Source organism: Acanthopagrus latus, chromosome 20, assembly GCF_904848185.1.
Source record: "Acanthopagrus latus isolate v.2019 chromosome 20, fAcaLat1.1, whole genome shotgun sequence".
Taxonomy (NCBI): Eukaryota; Metazoa; Chordata; class Actinopteri; order Spariformes; family Sparidae; genus Acanthopagrus; species Acanthopagrus latus.
Window position 1 is genome coordinate 11,532,092 of NC_051058.1, and position 13,508 is coordinate 11,545,599.

Here is a 13,508-nt window from a genome sequence, read left to right on the forward strand (position 1 = left end):
GTTTCTGGATATCCACTGAAGGTGTTTTCCACTCTTGGGTTTACCTAGTTAATTAATGGATTATAGTTATTGAAGATGCCACGTGTCAGCATGTCTAACTGCCACAACACTGCCAGCCGACTTTGTTTATCCTGTTTGTGTCATCATGGAAAAATGTGGTCCTGGAGGCACTTTTCTGTTGCAGGAAATAGCTCGTACGCAGTTCTTAGAACGTCATTTTCTTTCTTTCTTCCTTGTCGGTCGGTCTGTCTGCGATGAGCTGAAGGCAACATGCATGCCACTTGCTTTTTTATGGTGCAAAGAATTCAGTCCCCCCAAAAAATATTCCAATTAGACTTTATTTCTAACTAAAGGCAAGACGCCTTTGAAATTTCTTTGTGACAGAAACCTTGACCTTTTTTAAATGGCTGTGGGAAGGTACTCTTTTTCATTTCAATCGTCTGTCTGTGGACAGATTTCTGTCAGTGTGACACAGCGGCACAACATGATTTAGTCACAAAACTTCACAGATGTGTAGTTCTGATCAAAATGTAGGAAGATAATCACAGATGTTGATGACAATCAATCAAGCAAACAAGAAGAACATTAAATTCTTATCACCAGTACTTACAATTTATGAATACTCCATGAAAAATAAGTATATAAAAGACCTTGGAAAAAGTGTTTTTTTTTTCCTTTTTTAGGATCAAAGTGTGTCAAAGAGTTGAGGTACCGCTCTTTATGAGACAGGCAGTGACCCGCTGTTAGCCAAGAGTGGCCTGGCACACTGATTAACACTACCTTTAGCCTAAAGAAGGAAAATTCCAACACACCTGTCTGCCAAGTGTCAAATGAGCAGGTTGATACCAGCCTCTAATACTTTCGGTAAACATGAAGCTACGATCAAGCAGCCAGTTAGCTTAGCATAGCAGAAAGGTAAAAAAAATATTTATTAATTTTAGCAAAAATAACACATTAAATGCTGTTTGTTTAATCTGTACAAAACCCAAGGTCTATAAATGTCATCTCTGGGTTTTACAGGGGATTCAGTGCTGAGCTTAAACTCTTGCTGTCTCCATGAAGTTGTCAGGAGGGATTTCGTCTTAATCACTGTAAGCTTAAAAACTAATAGTTGTCAAATTTCTTTGTGAGAGACAAAATCGCTAAACAGATGTTGTGTTAAAAGGTCGTAGCAAATAATACATTTATGTTAGAGCAATGAAATCTTTTGATTGTGCCTGTTGCTCCACCCTGTTGGTTTTTCGTGTCAACTGAATCGTGACAGAAGGAGGGTGTGGAAGTCTAACCAGCAATAGAACCTGTTCTGTTTGGTTAACAAACAGTGCTTGAATCCAAAATGCTGAACATTTTAACACACCTGTTGGTTGAGATTAAATCAACATGAATTTTTAACCTTTAAATAACATCTGCAAAAGTATTTTGATGGGAAGTGTCTCATGGTAGGGTGAATGGTGACGTAGTGAGTTGTGTTCGTAGTTAGCAGCTACGCTGCATTTGACTCAGAAACTGTGGGGGGCGCCAAAACACCGAAAGAAAATGCTTGATTTTACATAATGTTGCTTTAAGCACATTTTATTTTGGAAATCAGATCACTTGTTTGTTTTTTGTTTTGTTCTGTTTTGTTTTCTTACTAGTGGCATATTATCACACTCATTTAGGCCACCAAATGCAGCAATATGCACTGTGTACTATTACATGTAAATAAATGCCATCATACAAAAGGCCTACAGTGGATTCAACTTCATCTTACGGATGCAATGTGTGTAACAATGCAGCTTAGTTCACCTTGACAATGTGTACATTACAAAATATACAGAACATGCTTATCTAATCTCACAGTATTCAAATCATATTTATTCCAGCTATGCACAAAATGTTGCAGTGTTACTATGCAGATATTGCCAAATGCAAAAAAAAAACTTAAATACATACATTTAGAGTGTCACACTCGTGAAAAACATTTCCACCATTGCTGAGTTATTTCACTCCTTCCATCAGCTGGTGTGTCATCAATCAAACCCTTGCGTTTCTCCTTTTCTCCAACCCTCCTGAAGTGCTCTCAGTCTTTCAACCCGATGAAAGGAACGAGAGTGCCACAAGAAGAAAGAAGAGAAAACAAGACGCTGAAATCAGAGAGCGCCGTGAACACAACGTACCAAGCACAAACAAAGAAAATGGAACTCCTTAATCACCCTTTCAGTCATTTTAAGACTGGCTTTTGTTTTCTGCCTAAAGCAAAGTAAATGAAGAAAAAGGAAAACTGCTCCAAGACAACACTTCAGCTCGGTGACACAGATAGCTTGTCCGCTCCTCAAATAAGAAACCAACCCATGCTCACTGGCTGATGTGTGTTAAGACCAATTAAAGGGCAAAGTCAAACCATGTAAACAGCTAATCAGGTTAATGAATATTCAGAGGGAGAAGAAACGGACAACACCTTTTCCTTGAGACATCAAGCGCTTGTTCTGGCTAAAGATTAACTTCAATCAGAGGGAGCAATCATAGCAGGAGCTTGCAAGAAAAGATAGGCGGCCCGTGCAGAGAGGGGAAAAAAGAACCGTTGTCCTGTTTTTACCTCCTTTTTTTCTCCAAATTCAACACAACACTAACTTTTCCCCAGATAGAAAAAGATTTGTAGTCTCGCCTGAGTGTTTGCCCACATAAGCTCAGTGTGATCACCCTTGCCGTTTGTTCACAGCAACACTGCACCAATGTAAAGTAGCCCCAAAACCTTGGCCAGAGGCCCGTCTGAATTTTAAGTTTGCCCACATCTCCCTCCTTCTCCTTCTCGCTCGATCAGACCTCCAGGGCTCACTTATTTACAAGGACGTACACATATCAAGGGCCTCCTTTCACTCCTCCGAGGCCCAGGGACAATATTTCTTATTTCCCATCCGGCTGGACGAACCCGCCCACCGTCACTTCACTGCTCTATATAAGATCGGCATTGGGCCTGGTGATAAGAAGTTGGTCTCAAGACAAGCATGGCTGTGCAGTGTAAAGTCCTCATCTGCGTCTACCTCCTGACTCTCATAAAGCATGGTGAGTATTGTGACATTTACACATAGAGGCTAATGTTTGTTTCTTCCCCAAAGACCACGTTTGCACACGTTCGAGCAGACCAGTTGAAATTGGAAGTATTGATTCAGAGATAGCTCTTGCCAGACTGGAATTTGGAGGCTTGTAACAGGGATGTGTCACAGTGTAAATCAGATCTATTCAACAGAAAGCAGTGAAGACATTCCCTCTGTCTGACCCGTAAGGCTTGTCATTTAGATGTGTGGAAACATTGCACCTTTGTAATCTTAGAATTGGTTTTCAGTTTGACTCTCATATAAATGCACCCTGTTTGAACAGCCTGGGTTAAAACATCTGAATGAAATACAAGTATTTTTGTGCTTAGCAACAGACACAGCTAATGAGTGAGGTAATTAGCCAGTTGACTAGGTCTGGTGTATATCTTGGTTTGTGTAGATCTAATAGTGGTTCATAAGAGTATAAGTGGTGTATGTTGGTCATATTTAGGCATGTCAGTGTCACAAGCTCCTGACCATTATTTTGGGTTGATTTATGGTAAATTAAGACCAGTGCATTGTTGTACTGGGCCATTGTTAGTGATGTTCAAAAAAGTAAATAAAACTGTTTTATCCAAGTGTTGGACTTCCAGGTTTCTGGCATTAAAGTAATGGAGTGCTCTCATTTGTCATGTATAAACTACACATTCTAATCTGGTTAGCATACAAAATTTCTAGATTGACATTCTGGAAAATGGGGCAGTTAAACTTTATTTTAGGGCTACATTATTAAGTATAGCCATTGGCAACGCGCCAAATACAGATGTATGGGACTGTGAAGTCCTCATCCAAAAGCATCAGTATTTGACAAGTTGGTAATGACAATTTAAAATCAACCAATATCTTACCAACAATATTATCTTTTCAGTGTAGTGTGTCATAAGGATAGACTATACTTACCCCTGCCAAGGAGGCAATGCTTTCACCCATGTATGTTTGTTTGTTTGTTCGATTGGTTGGTCAGCAGGCTTACACAAAAACTACTCAACAGATTTCAACAAAACTTGAATGAAAATAGGCCCCAGTAACTTTGGCTGTGGATCTGGATGAAGAGATGATCCAGGAATTTTTTTCTCACATTCTTTATCGTTACGGTATAGGGTGTTTTTACACAATGTATGGATTTTGATTTTAAAAAAATCGTATTTTGGTGGGTGGTTTGTATGAGTGAGTACAAAAATGAACTGTTGGGCCTTGGCGGTGGTATACGTTCCACTGAGTGCCATTCTAGTTATGAATTGTTATTACAGGAGAATGACCAAATTCCCTGTATTACATCTTATAACATCTCTGGTACCACCACCACCCTGTAAGGCCCATAATGAGCAAACCATATTAGATTCCTAACAACTTACTTGCTTGCTATCAATAAGCAATAATTGGTAGTTTATTGATGAAAACTCTTGTGTCATGGACCTGTAGTTGTAGAATATGGTTGTGCAGAATAAGGTATTGATAAGTGCTTTATAATGACTAATAAAAAGTCAATATGCTACTAATATTTATGCTTATGAGCAGCTAGTAATAGGTTAATATGTGTACTCTGATATGACATGTGACCATTGTACAATATTATAATACATATACCCTTAAGTCTACTTATATTCACATGTGTTCTGAGACTGATGTTGTTTAGAGGTGCTCTTCCTGCAGTCATCACTGTTTATAAACCAGGTGATACACTTCTCTGTCACCTACATCTTAATGTTATCACATCTGAGGGGTTTGAGAATGATAATAACCACGGTGACAACCACTGAAAAGGTGTCGGACAATCAAATGAGTGTTAAATAGTTTGATTTGATCAAAATATATCCGGCTAATCAGTGCTGCTTCATCAGTTGATCAGCATCATATTTACTTTTGTAGTTAAAAATAGACACATGACCCACCAAAGTAGAGCATGAGTCATGTCTTTTCACTACTCTTGTTCTTTCCTTCCTGTCAAAGCACCCTCACCGGCCTATCTATCACACTTATCAAGAGGTGCAACATAAACACTTCACACTACAGAAAGTGAACAAGCTCTTACTGGCTCCGTGCCTGAAAGTATTTATTGTACTAGTTACTAATTAAACTGATTGGCTGGTCAGACCTGACTGAAAGGCTTCATGTTTACCCTGATTCAAGGAGGAAGACTGAGATTATTGATTTAAGATTAGGGGTGAAAGAGAAGAATGTGAAGTGGAAGATTTGATGAAACTCAAACCCCAACACAAGATTCCTTATCAATACTCATTAATGTTTTTGACATGTGCCAGTTGGAGAAAAAAACAGTTTAAGTACCATTATGCCCCGGCTGTGACATATATTTGTTGTACTATAGTTTGTACCTGTATTCTTGTTAAGGCAGCGATTGACTTAGCCTACAAAGTTGATTTACTTTTGTGATAAAACACCTGTGTTGTGTTCTGTCCTATCTGTGAACTGTTTAATCAGTGCATAAAAGTCAGTTGTACAGCAAATCTAGGCTTGCTTGTCTGCTCTCCAAATAAGAACCCAACCCATGCTCACTGTCTGACGTGTCAAAACCGATTTAAAGGGCAAATTCAAACAGCGATTTCCCAACATTAGCTGACATAAGCTGCCATTAGCTGCTGGTCACACCAGACAAAAGAAACTGGCTTGTTAAGTGTGTTTCACTAAACATTGGTGGGTTTTACAGCTCATGAATTTTACATTTTGATTTGTAAGACAGTGAAGAAATAAAGAATAACACAGTGTCACAGGATGTAGGCTAGCATTAGCCTACACTAGCTTCATTCAAGTTAACAAACTACTAAATAACTCAGTAATGTTGGTTAGTAAGCAAAATTGCACTTTGCTAACACACCAATACTTCATGGATTGAAATTCTTGATTAAAAAAAAAAAGAAAGAACACAATGTCACACAATTTATGCTACACTGGCTTCATTCAAGTAAAAAAAAAAAGAAAGAAAGACTCAGTAATGTCAATTACACAGCTAAATCTAAGCTTGCTAACATTTGCTAACATTATCCACCATTAGCTACTGGCCACACCAGACCAAATAGGCCAAGACTGTGGATTTGAATGTTGATTACATTTTTGACTTGTGAGAGGAAGACTACAAAAGACAAATGGAGAACTACTAGAATCATGTCTGTAACCTCACAGGCTCTCATCTGTTGCACTAAGGAGCATCAATGAGTGCTGTGCAGAGAGGGCTTTTTAATTTTCTCTCCATCTTTACTTTTTTTCTCTGCTTACAGTGTCTCCAAGTGAAATACAGGCCAGCCCGAATACGAACGCAACCCTCCCCTGCAATGTAACATTCCCTTCTTCTATGAAGGGGGACAAAATAGAGAAGTCTCTCTTCACAGTCAGCTGGATAACTAATGGCTCCAACGTCGCCTCATTCACTAAAGCAGCCGAGCAGATAAAGGAGGGCTTCAGCTGGGACACCAAAGATTTCGTCAATGGGGACTTTTCACTGACCCTCCTCAGAGCCAGTCTCGACCTGCAGGGGGTGTACGAATGCACAGTCAGCTACAACTTCACACTGCTGCGCTCCAGTAGCGTTACGTTTAGCATCCTCGGTATGTCTTTGTTCAGTTGTTGAGATTCTATTTGAGCTTTAATTACACATGATTAAAACACTCACTTTCCTCTCCTTCTCCCCTTTTTAGCTTCCCCCACCCTCTCAATCCCTCAGCAGTGGGTGGTGCTGGAAACAGAAAGCCATCTTAAATGCCATGCAGACGGTTTCTACCCACCTCCAGTCTTTTTCTCCTGGACCAGAGATGGGAAAGAAATTCAACCACCTTACCAAACTGAAGGTGAACAGAGTCCAGATGGGTACTACGTGGCCGTGGGCAACCTGACCTTTTACCCTTCTCGTGAGGACCAGAATGTGACCTTTGGCTGCAGAGTGTCACACAACAGAAGTGTTCATGAGCTGGATTTCCACCTTAATATCACCTGTGAGTGGTACAAAGGCACTTCACAATCAAAGGCGACAATGACTCGTCATATTTTGCTTTCATGTAGAACTGAACGTGCTCCTTCTGTCAGTCAAATAGCTGTGTTAATCTGAGTAAGCCATGTGGTAAAGCCAAAGGATTATTTACTCTTTCTCCACAGATCGCCCTTCTGTTCGACTTTCCGTCCTGCCATCCCACTCCCAAAACATTCCTCTGACTCTTTACTGTGACGTGGAGAGTTTCTACCCGGAGGAAGTGTCTGTGTCCTGGCTCCAAAACGGCACAGCCCTACCCGAACCCCCTGCCACTGAGCAGAACCCGGATGGGACCTACAGAACCAGACGCTATTACACTCTGAGCACCGAGCAGAGGGACCAAGGTGGGAAGGTGGAGTGTGCTGTGAACCAACCCGGGGTCGTGCATCCAGTCAGTGGCTCTGCGTACCTGGAGACACTGGATCCGCGAGGTGAAACTGAACATATGACAGGACGTTCTGCATTCAAGCAGACGCAGTACAGTTCACAAGCAATAAAAAATTTAAAAAAAAAACAGTGAGCCGTGTAGTACCTACAAGTTGCTGAGCTACAACTGTTGTTCTCAATGGCCGTGCTGTCGTTTACAGTGTGTCGCTCTGTGTCCTCTCAGATGAGCCTCCAGTGTTGACCAAATCAGCCAAAGCCTCGGTAGCTCTGATGTGCATTTCTCTGGTGCTGGTCTTTCTGCTCTGCTTTGGCTTTTCTTGGAGGAGGAGGGATGGTGAGTCAGAAAACTGGCCTGCATTTGACCCCTTCAGTGCTCAAAGGACAAGTCAATCAAAAAATACATTTTATCTTTATCCACTCACGCCCGTGCCTACTGAAAGTCAGGTGAAGTTTCATACAGTCCACTAAACATTTCTTGAGCCCCCGTCTACTTCAGTTGTTCAGGTGAATGCTGTTCTGCTGCAAAGCTCCAAAATTGTTCTGTGGACTCATCTTTGGGTGCACTTATCTTTTAAATGTCCATTTGTGACCATGGAGTTCAACTTTCCCTTTTAAGACGGTTTTGTTTGGCTCTTTGGAGGAAACAGTAATCAATATTTTCAAATAGAAACATTAGTGATTAAACATAAACTTTTTTTTTTTCTTATACTCTTAATATTCCTGAGACCCTTCAGATTAATCCCATGTGGTGTCCTGACCCAGTTTGGCAGAAGATCCACAAATATTCAATACATACACATAGATTTTCTCCAAAAAGGTTGTTGCAGATTCAATCTTCCTGTTTATGTTTAAACCAGTGTAACTTTCCTTTCCACAGAGTAACATTACCTAAGCTGTAATCACACAGTGGTTTGCAGTAGCTCTCGGTCTGGCAGGTTGCGAGGAATGCATGCTTTCAAAACAATGTCAATAGCAATCTCTGCAGTTATTGCACAACAGCCGCCTGCGCCGCCTCTTTCTCTCGTTGACGCCTCTATCTCCATTCTGTGTCCACTCACTCAGAGAAAAAGAAGTCTCTGAATGTGTCTGGGATCATCCTGCCTCCGCGAGTGATTGTCGGTCAAAAGGGCAGGGTGACATGCAGCATCGAGGGCAGGATGGTGGACCGCGTCCAGACGACGTGGTTCCTCAATGACACCCCTATCACAGACACTTCACTCACAGGTAGGCCAGCTGTGGAGTAGTCAGTGCTTACTGGTGAGCAAACATTTACCCAACTGACCAGGTCTGCTAATCACAAGGTGTGCTGCCAGACATTGCACTAAATCACGGAACATCATTTCAAATTCTTGTGGCGTTTGCACAGTTTTAAATGTTACCAGATGTGTCTGGCTGAGATGAGACCAACAAGTCGAACTTGATATGAAAGATAATGTGTTAAAATATTACTTTGGTAAAAGTGAAAGAAGCCCATTTGAATAGTACTTTCATAAAAGTCTTTAAATATCTAGTACTTCAGTTTCAAAAGTAATTTTATGGTAATAAATGTTCTATAGTAACAGAAGTGAAAGCAAATGATACATTAATTTACATGTTTGTACATAGTGTATGCAATGGTTCAACCAATTATCAGATCCATATTCAGCAATTTTCTGATTATCGGAGTCTGTGTACTTTTTATCAGATAGAATAAATAAAATAAAAATCACACCTTTGGCTCTGATCCATCATGCAATCTGCAAAGTAACTAGCTACTAAACTAACAAATACTGTATTCGTAGTAGAGTAAAAACATAAACACAATATTTGCCTCCAAAATGCAGTGGAGTGGAGGATTCATATATCTGAATATAGTACAATTACCTCAAAATTGTACTTGGGTACATCACTTGAGTAAATGCATTCAGTTACATTTAGTCACTTACATGCAGTTACAGAACATTTACAGTTGAGTTACATTTCATGGCTGCCAGGAAACCAGTGGCATTAAAACATATTATAATGGTTGATAAATAGCAGATCTAGAAAATCAAATGCATTTGAATGTCTTAATATAACACCAAGTCAATGATGGCACATGAAATCTATTGTATTTGTATTCCTAAAACATACCATGTCTTCTCTTTTACACTTAATTCTGCTAACAATTTACAACCTCACACACATAGGAACCTCCAAAGCTAACTTTAACTGCCTCTATAACCCCCTAACCACCATCCATCTGCCCTACGGTCTAACTCTCACCTCCCCAGTGTCGGAGAAGGGTCACCTGCTGCCCTCCAGAGACGAGCTGGGCTACTACAAGCTGCACACCCACGGGCCACTGCACTCAACTGGCAGTGGCATTCAGCAGCTGGTGTCCTCACTCACCTTCATCCCCCAGATTGCAATCCACAAGGGGGCGGTGTTTAAGTGCCAGGTGTCCTACGCAGGCAAAGATAAGATTGTGGTGGAGAGGGTGTCGGAGAAGTTCACAATCCTGTGTAAGCAAAGATGTCTTTCCTACTTATTTTTGCATCTACCTTTCTGCGATTATCACAATTCATGGAATGTCATTTTTTTGGTCAAATTTGTCCTCTAGCTGCTCCAGAAGTATCAGAAATTCAGCTGGCAGAGACACAAAATGACTCTGGTAAGGCAAACTGTTTTACCTCCTGTCGTAGATTATTACATGTTAGACATCCCTGGTTGTGAGGCTACATCCCTGTGATTCCTGTCTTCCAGAGGTCATTAGCATGACAGTGAAGGCAACGCATTTCCATCCGGATGTCATTACCTTCCGCTGGTTCTGCGAGGGGGGCGAGCTGAGCCCTGTGGCCTCCCAGGCCTCATCCTCCCCTCGACCCAACTCTGAAGGCTTCTTCTCAGCCTACAGCCAGTGTAAACTGCCCAGGAGTGAACTGGAAAAGGGAGGTACTAAAGTGTGGGTCAGTGTGCACCACATCGCCCTGAGGCAGCCGGTCACCCGTGAGACCAGAGGTAAGAAAAACAGGTAACATTAAACGATATATATACGATATATATTAATAAATGAGTGCTCAAGTGTCCACCTCATCTCAAATAGGTTTCATCAAGAGGCCGAATGTGTCCGAAATCCACTCCACCTCTCCCTCGGACCAGGCTTTGACCCTGGGATGTGAAATCACGGATTTCCACCCCCCGAACATATCCGTCACCTGGCTGAGGCTCAGAGAGGGAGAGCAAGATGACAGAGAGGAGGAGGTGATAGAGGGAGGAGAGCTGTGGGGCCCCATACAGACTCAGCCCAGACTCTACAGGGCCACAGCCAGTCTGAAGAGGAGGCTAACAAACCAGGAGAAAAAGGAGAGAGGAGGGATTATTTGCAGAGTGGAGCACTGTTCCCTCCTTGAGCCTATTGAGAGACGCTGGAGAAATGTTGACATCGGTATGGATCACTCACAAAAATGACTGTGATACGGAGGATTTTCCTTTCATTCATTCACCATTTTCTGTGTGTTTCCCCTCAGTTGCTCCCTCCATTCCTCCATCCATCTCAGTCTGTTGGAGCAGCGAAGGGGTCGGTGTGTTCTCGCTGCTGTTCAAGGGAGGTCACCCAAAGGTCAAATTGCTCTGGGCAGCGGGAGGACCCACTCTCTCGCCGCTGGTATCCAACGAGACAGAGGAGATAGGAGACGACGGACAGAGGGAGCTGAAAAGTGTGTGTGCCCTGGAGAGGTCGACAAACCTGCCAAGTCAGACGAGCAAACAGCCAGAGAGACGGAAGAATGGACACGCAATAAGTACTTGTTTTTGAGATATATATCTATATATAAGTACAGTATGTCTTGTTTGGAAGAAAGGCAGAGACTTCAGACGACTTTTGGCACTGAGCCTAAACATGACAGTGTATGTTTATTTTAATAGTCTTAGTCTTAAAAAATCTTATTTAATGATAAAAACAATAATTTAAAGGTGTGACATGTAAGAATTGGCACCTAGCAGTATGGACTGCTGGCTCTGATCAGCAGGGGAGGATTGGTGTTTATGCTAGCCCAGGAGCTTTAGACAGTGATATGCCAGGCTAGGTAGTTAGCCTGCATCAGTAAATATCTCCTATATAATTAAAATTCACACATATTGCACCTTTAATGCATTCAAATAGAAACTGTACGCATCTTAGCCACTGAACTGCTGTTAAAATATAAGGAAACCTTTCCTGTAACACCATTTACTTCGTCTGGAGCGGCTAATGAAAAATGTTGTTCCTGTTGCATTATGGGAAATGTAGGAGCTGGCATGCACTGTATAGAACTATATTAGGTACTATAAGTCAGAATATTCTGACCTCAGCTTTACTGATAATAACCATTACTCTGAAGGTCATTTAATATTCAGTTTTTTTAGTTATGCAAACCTCAATTATGACTGTGTGAGAACTCTGGTTTTAGACTGTATTCATGTATACATCACTGTATGAGTATTGTTTCTGTTCTCAGTTTTTTTACTGTTGGCACTCCACAGGAACAAAAGCTGCCGTCACAGATCCTGACGCTGAGGGAATCGAATACATCGATGAGAAAGCCGATGGAGAGAATAACAACATTGACAGGGACGAGGAAACAAAGTCGGAACTGGACGAGGACAGTGACCGTGACAGCGACAAAGAAGAGAGAGAGGGAAACTCAGGTGCGCTGCACATCAACACGGTCAACTTGAACAGGAGTCCCAGGGAAAACGAGAGGGCGCGTTTTAGAGTCTGCGTGGAGATCACACACCCTGCACTTAAGCTTCCTGTGTATCGAACCTGGACAGGTAAGCATGACATCTAATAGCCAAAAAAGCCAAAAAAGTCGCTCTGAACAGGAAGTTTGTTCATGTTTTGTTTCTCCTCTTGTGTCCTCCCTTTCAGAGCCCAATGAGGAAATTTCATCTTCTGCATGAAAGTCCTGATGTGTGCAAGAGTTCCTCGTTATTTCATATATCTAGTATAATATATCTAATATATATCACTATAGTAAATATAAAGTACTAGCAATGTTTTTAGATATCCGACTATGTTTGATGTGATCAACATTGTGGTTTTGCTTCCAACCTTTTTAGTCTTTATTTATTACTTTGTATTCTTAATCTGTCATCCATTACTTTTTTACCCAATGGCATGATTTTTGGAAAATGTTCATATTTTTGTACAAAGAATTCTACAATAATTATCCAGTTCTGTGGATTTTGTCTCTAAATCTGTATTGCAGAAATAAAATCTAAATCAATTTCTTTGGACAGGCATTTCATTTGTTTTGTTGGTGAGTCAGTCAACAGGCAAAATGACCGCAGTTCTCTTCTGTTCAGTGTTCTGGTATCTGCTGTTGATCAACCACTGAAATAAGTTCTCATTTCAAAATATACTTCTGTTTTTTTTTTTCCTTTGCACTCTGACCACAGCAGTGTCACTTCGCTGTGCTGAGCAGGGGAGGTGCTGCGTGGTTGAACTGAGTAATGAAGCTGTTTAGTTTCGCACTTCCTCCTCTCAGATTATACAGACAGTATCATGGCTGTGAAATGTCAGCAACTGGAAATATACTTTATAACACAGAGTTTATATCCATTGCATATGAAAAAAGGTATGCATATTCTGTGTTCTACAAAATTCTGGCAAAATCCCTACATATTACACACTTTATACTATTTATCTTAGTGTCACACACTCTATATGTTTTGTAGCTGTTTAAATTGCAGGCTACATTACCACTAAAAACATATGCTTTTTGTACTGTATAAACTTGTACAAGATATGGAAAATAATTACAGGCCAAATTAAATATCAATATCAATATCAAAAATTTGGATTCTATTTGTGTTGTGGCATGATGGGACAAATAAACATGAAATCAATTAAAATAGAAACAATTATAAATATGCACTGAGACAGAGTTCCTCAGCTGCAAACTTTACACTGAGTTTATCTAACTTTTGCTTAAGAGTCCCAACAATGAGCAGTTGTGGTGCAGAATCATTGCTTATTTTGGCAAAATGTATACAGGCCAACTAAAATTGTGTCCAATCAGGACAGAACTCCACAAAGAGGCATTCCTGTCTGCTCATGAACGCAC

At 40.9% G+C, this 13,508-nt stretch overlaps 1 protein-coding gene across 2 annotated transcripts; it reads left to right on the plus strand.

Annotated features, from left to right (window-relative positions):
• The first annotated feature begins 2,916 nt into the window (after positions 1–2,916).
• On the plus strand, positions 2,917–12,678 carry si:ch211-180a12.2. Of its 2 annotated transcripts, none has more exons than XM_037080618.1 (13): positions 2,917–3,042; positions 6,308–6,634; positions 6,725–7,018; positions 7,179–7,484; positions 7,664–7,774; positions 8,503–8,664; positions 9,609–9,923; positions 10,022–10,072; positions 10,165–10,419; positions 10,505–10,846; positions 10,929–11,201; positions 11,923–12,213; positions 12,311–12,678. In XM_037080618.1, the coding sequence occupies exons 1-13, from the start codon at positions 2,985–2,987 to the stop codon at positions 12,340–12,342; spliced, it is 2,817 nt and encodes a 938-aa protein (XP_036936513.1). In that variant the 5' UTR covers positions 2,917–2,984; the 3' UTR covers positions 12,343–12,678. The 2 variants fall into 2 exon arrangements, with proteins under 2 accessions (XP_036936513.1, XP_036936514.1); XM_037080619.1 differs by having other exon boundaries at positions 9,693–9,923.
• The last annotated feature ends 830 nt before the right edge of the window (positions 12,679–13,508 follow it).

Excerpts from the sequence above, each read along its gene's own strand:
- si:ch211-180a12.2 (XM_037080618.1), top strand. The coding sequence starts at position 2,985 with ATGGCTGTGCAGTGTAAAGTCCTCATCTGCGTCTACCTCCTGACTCTC. Across the intron at positions 11,202-11,922 it reads GAAGAATGGACACGCAATAA|GAACAAAAGCTGCCGTCACA; the intron begins GTACTTGTTTTT and ends GGCACTCCACAG. Across the intron at positions 12,214-12,310 it reads TGTGTATCGAACCTGGACAG|AGCCCAATGAGGAAATTTCA; the intron begins GTAAGCATGACA and ends CCTCCCTTTCAG.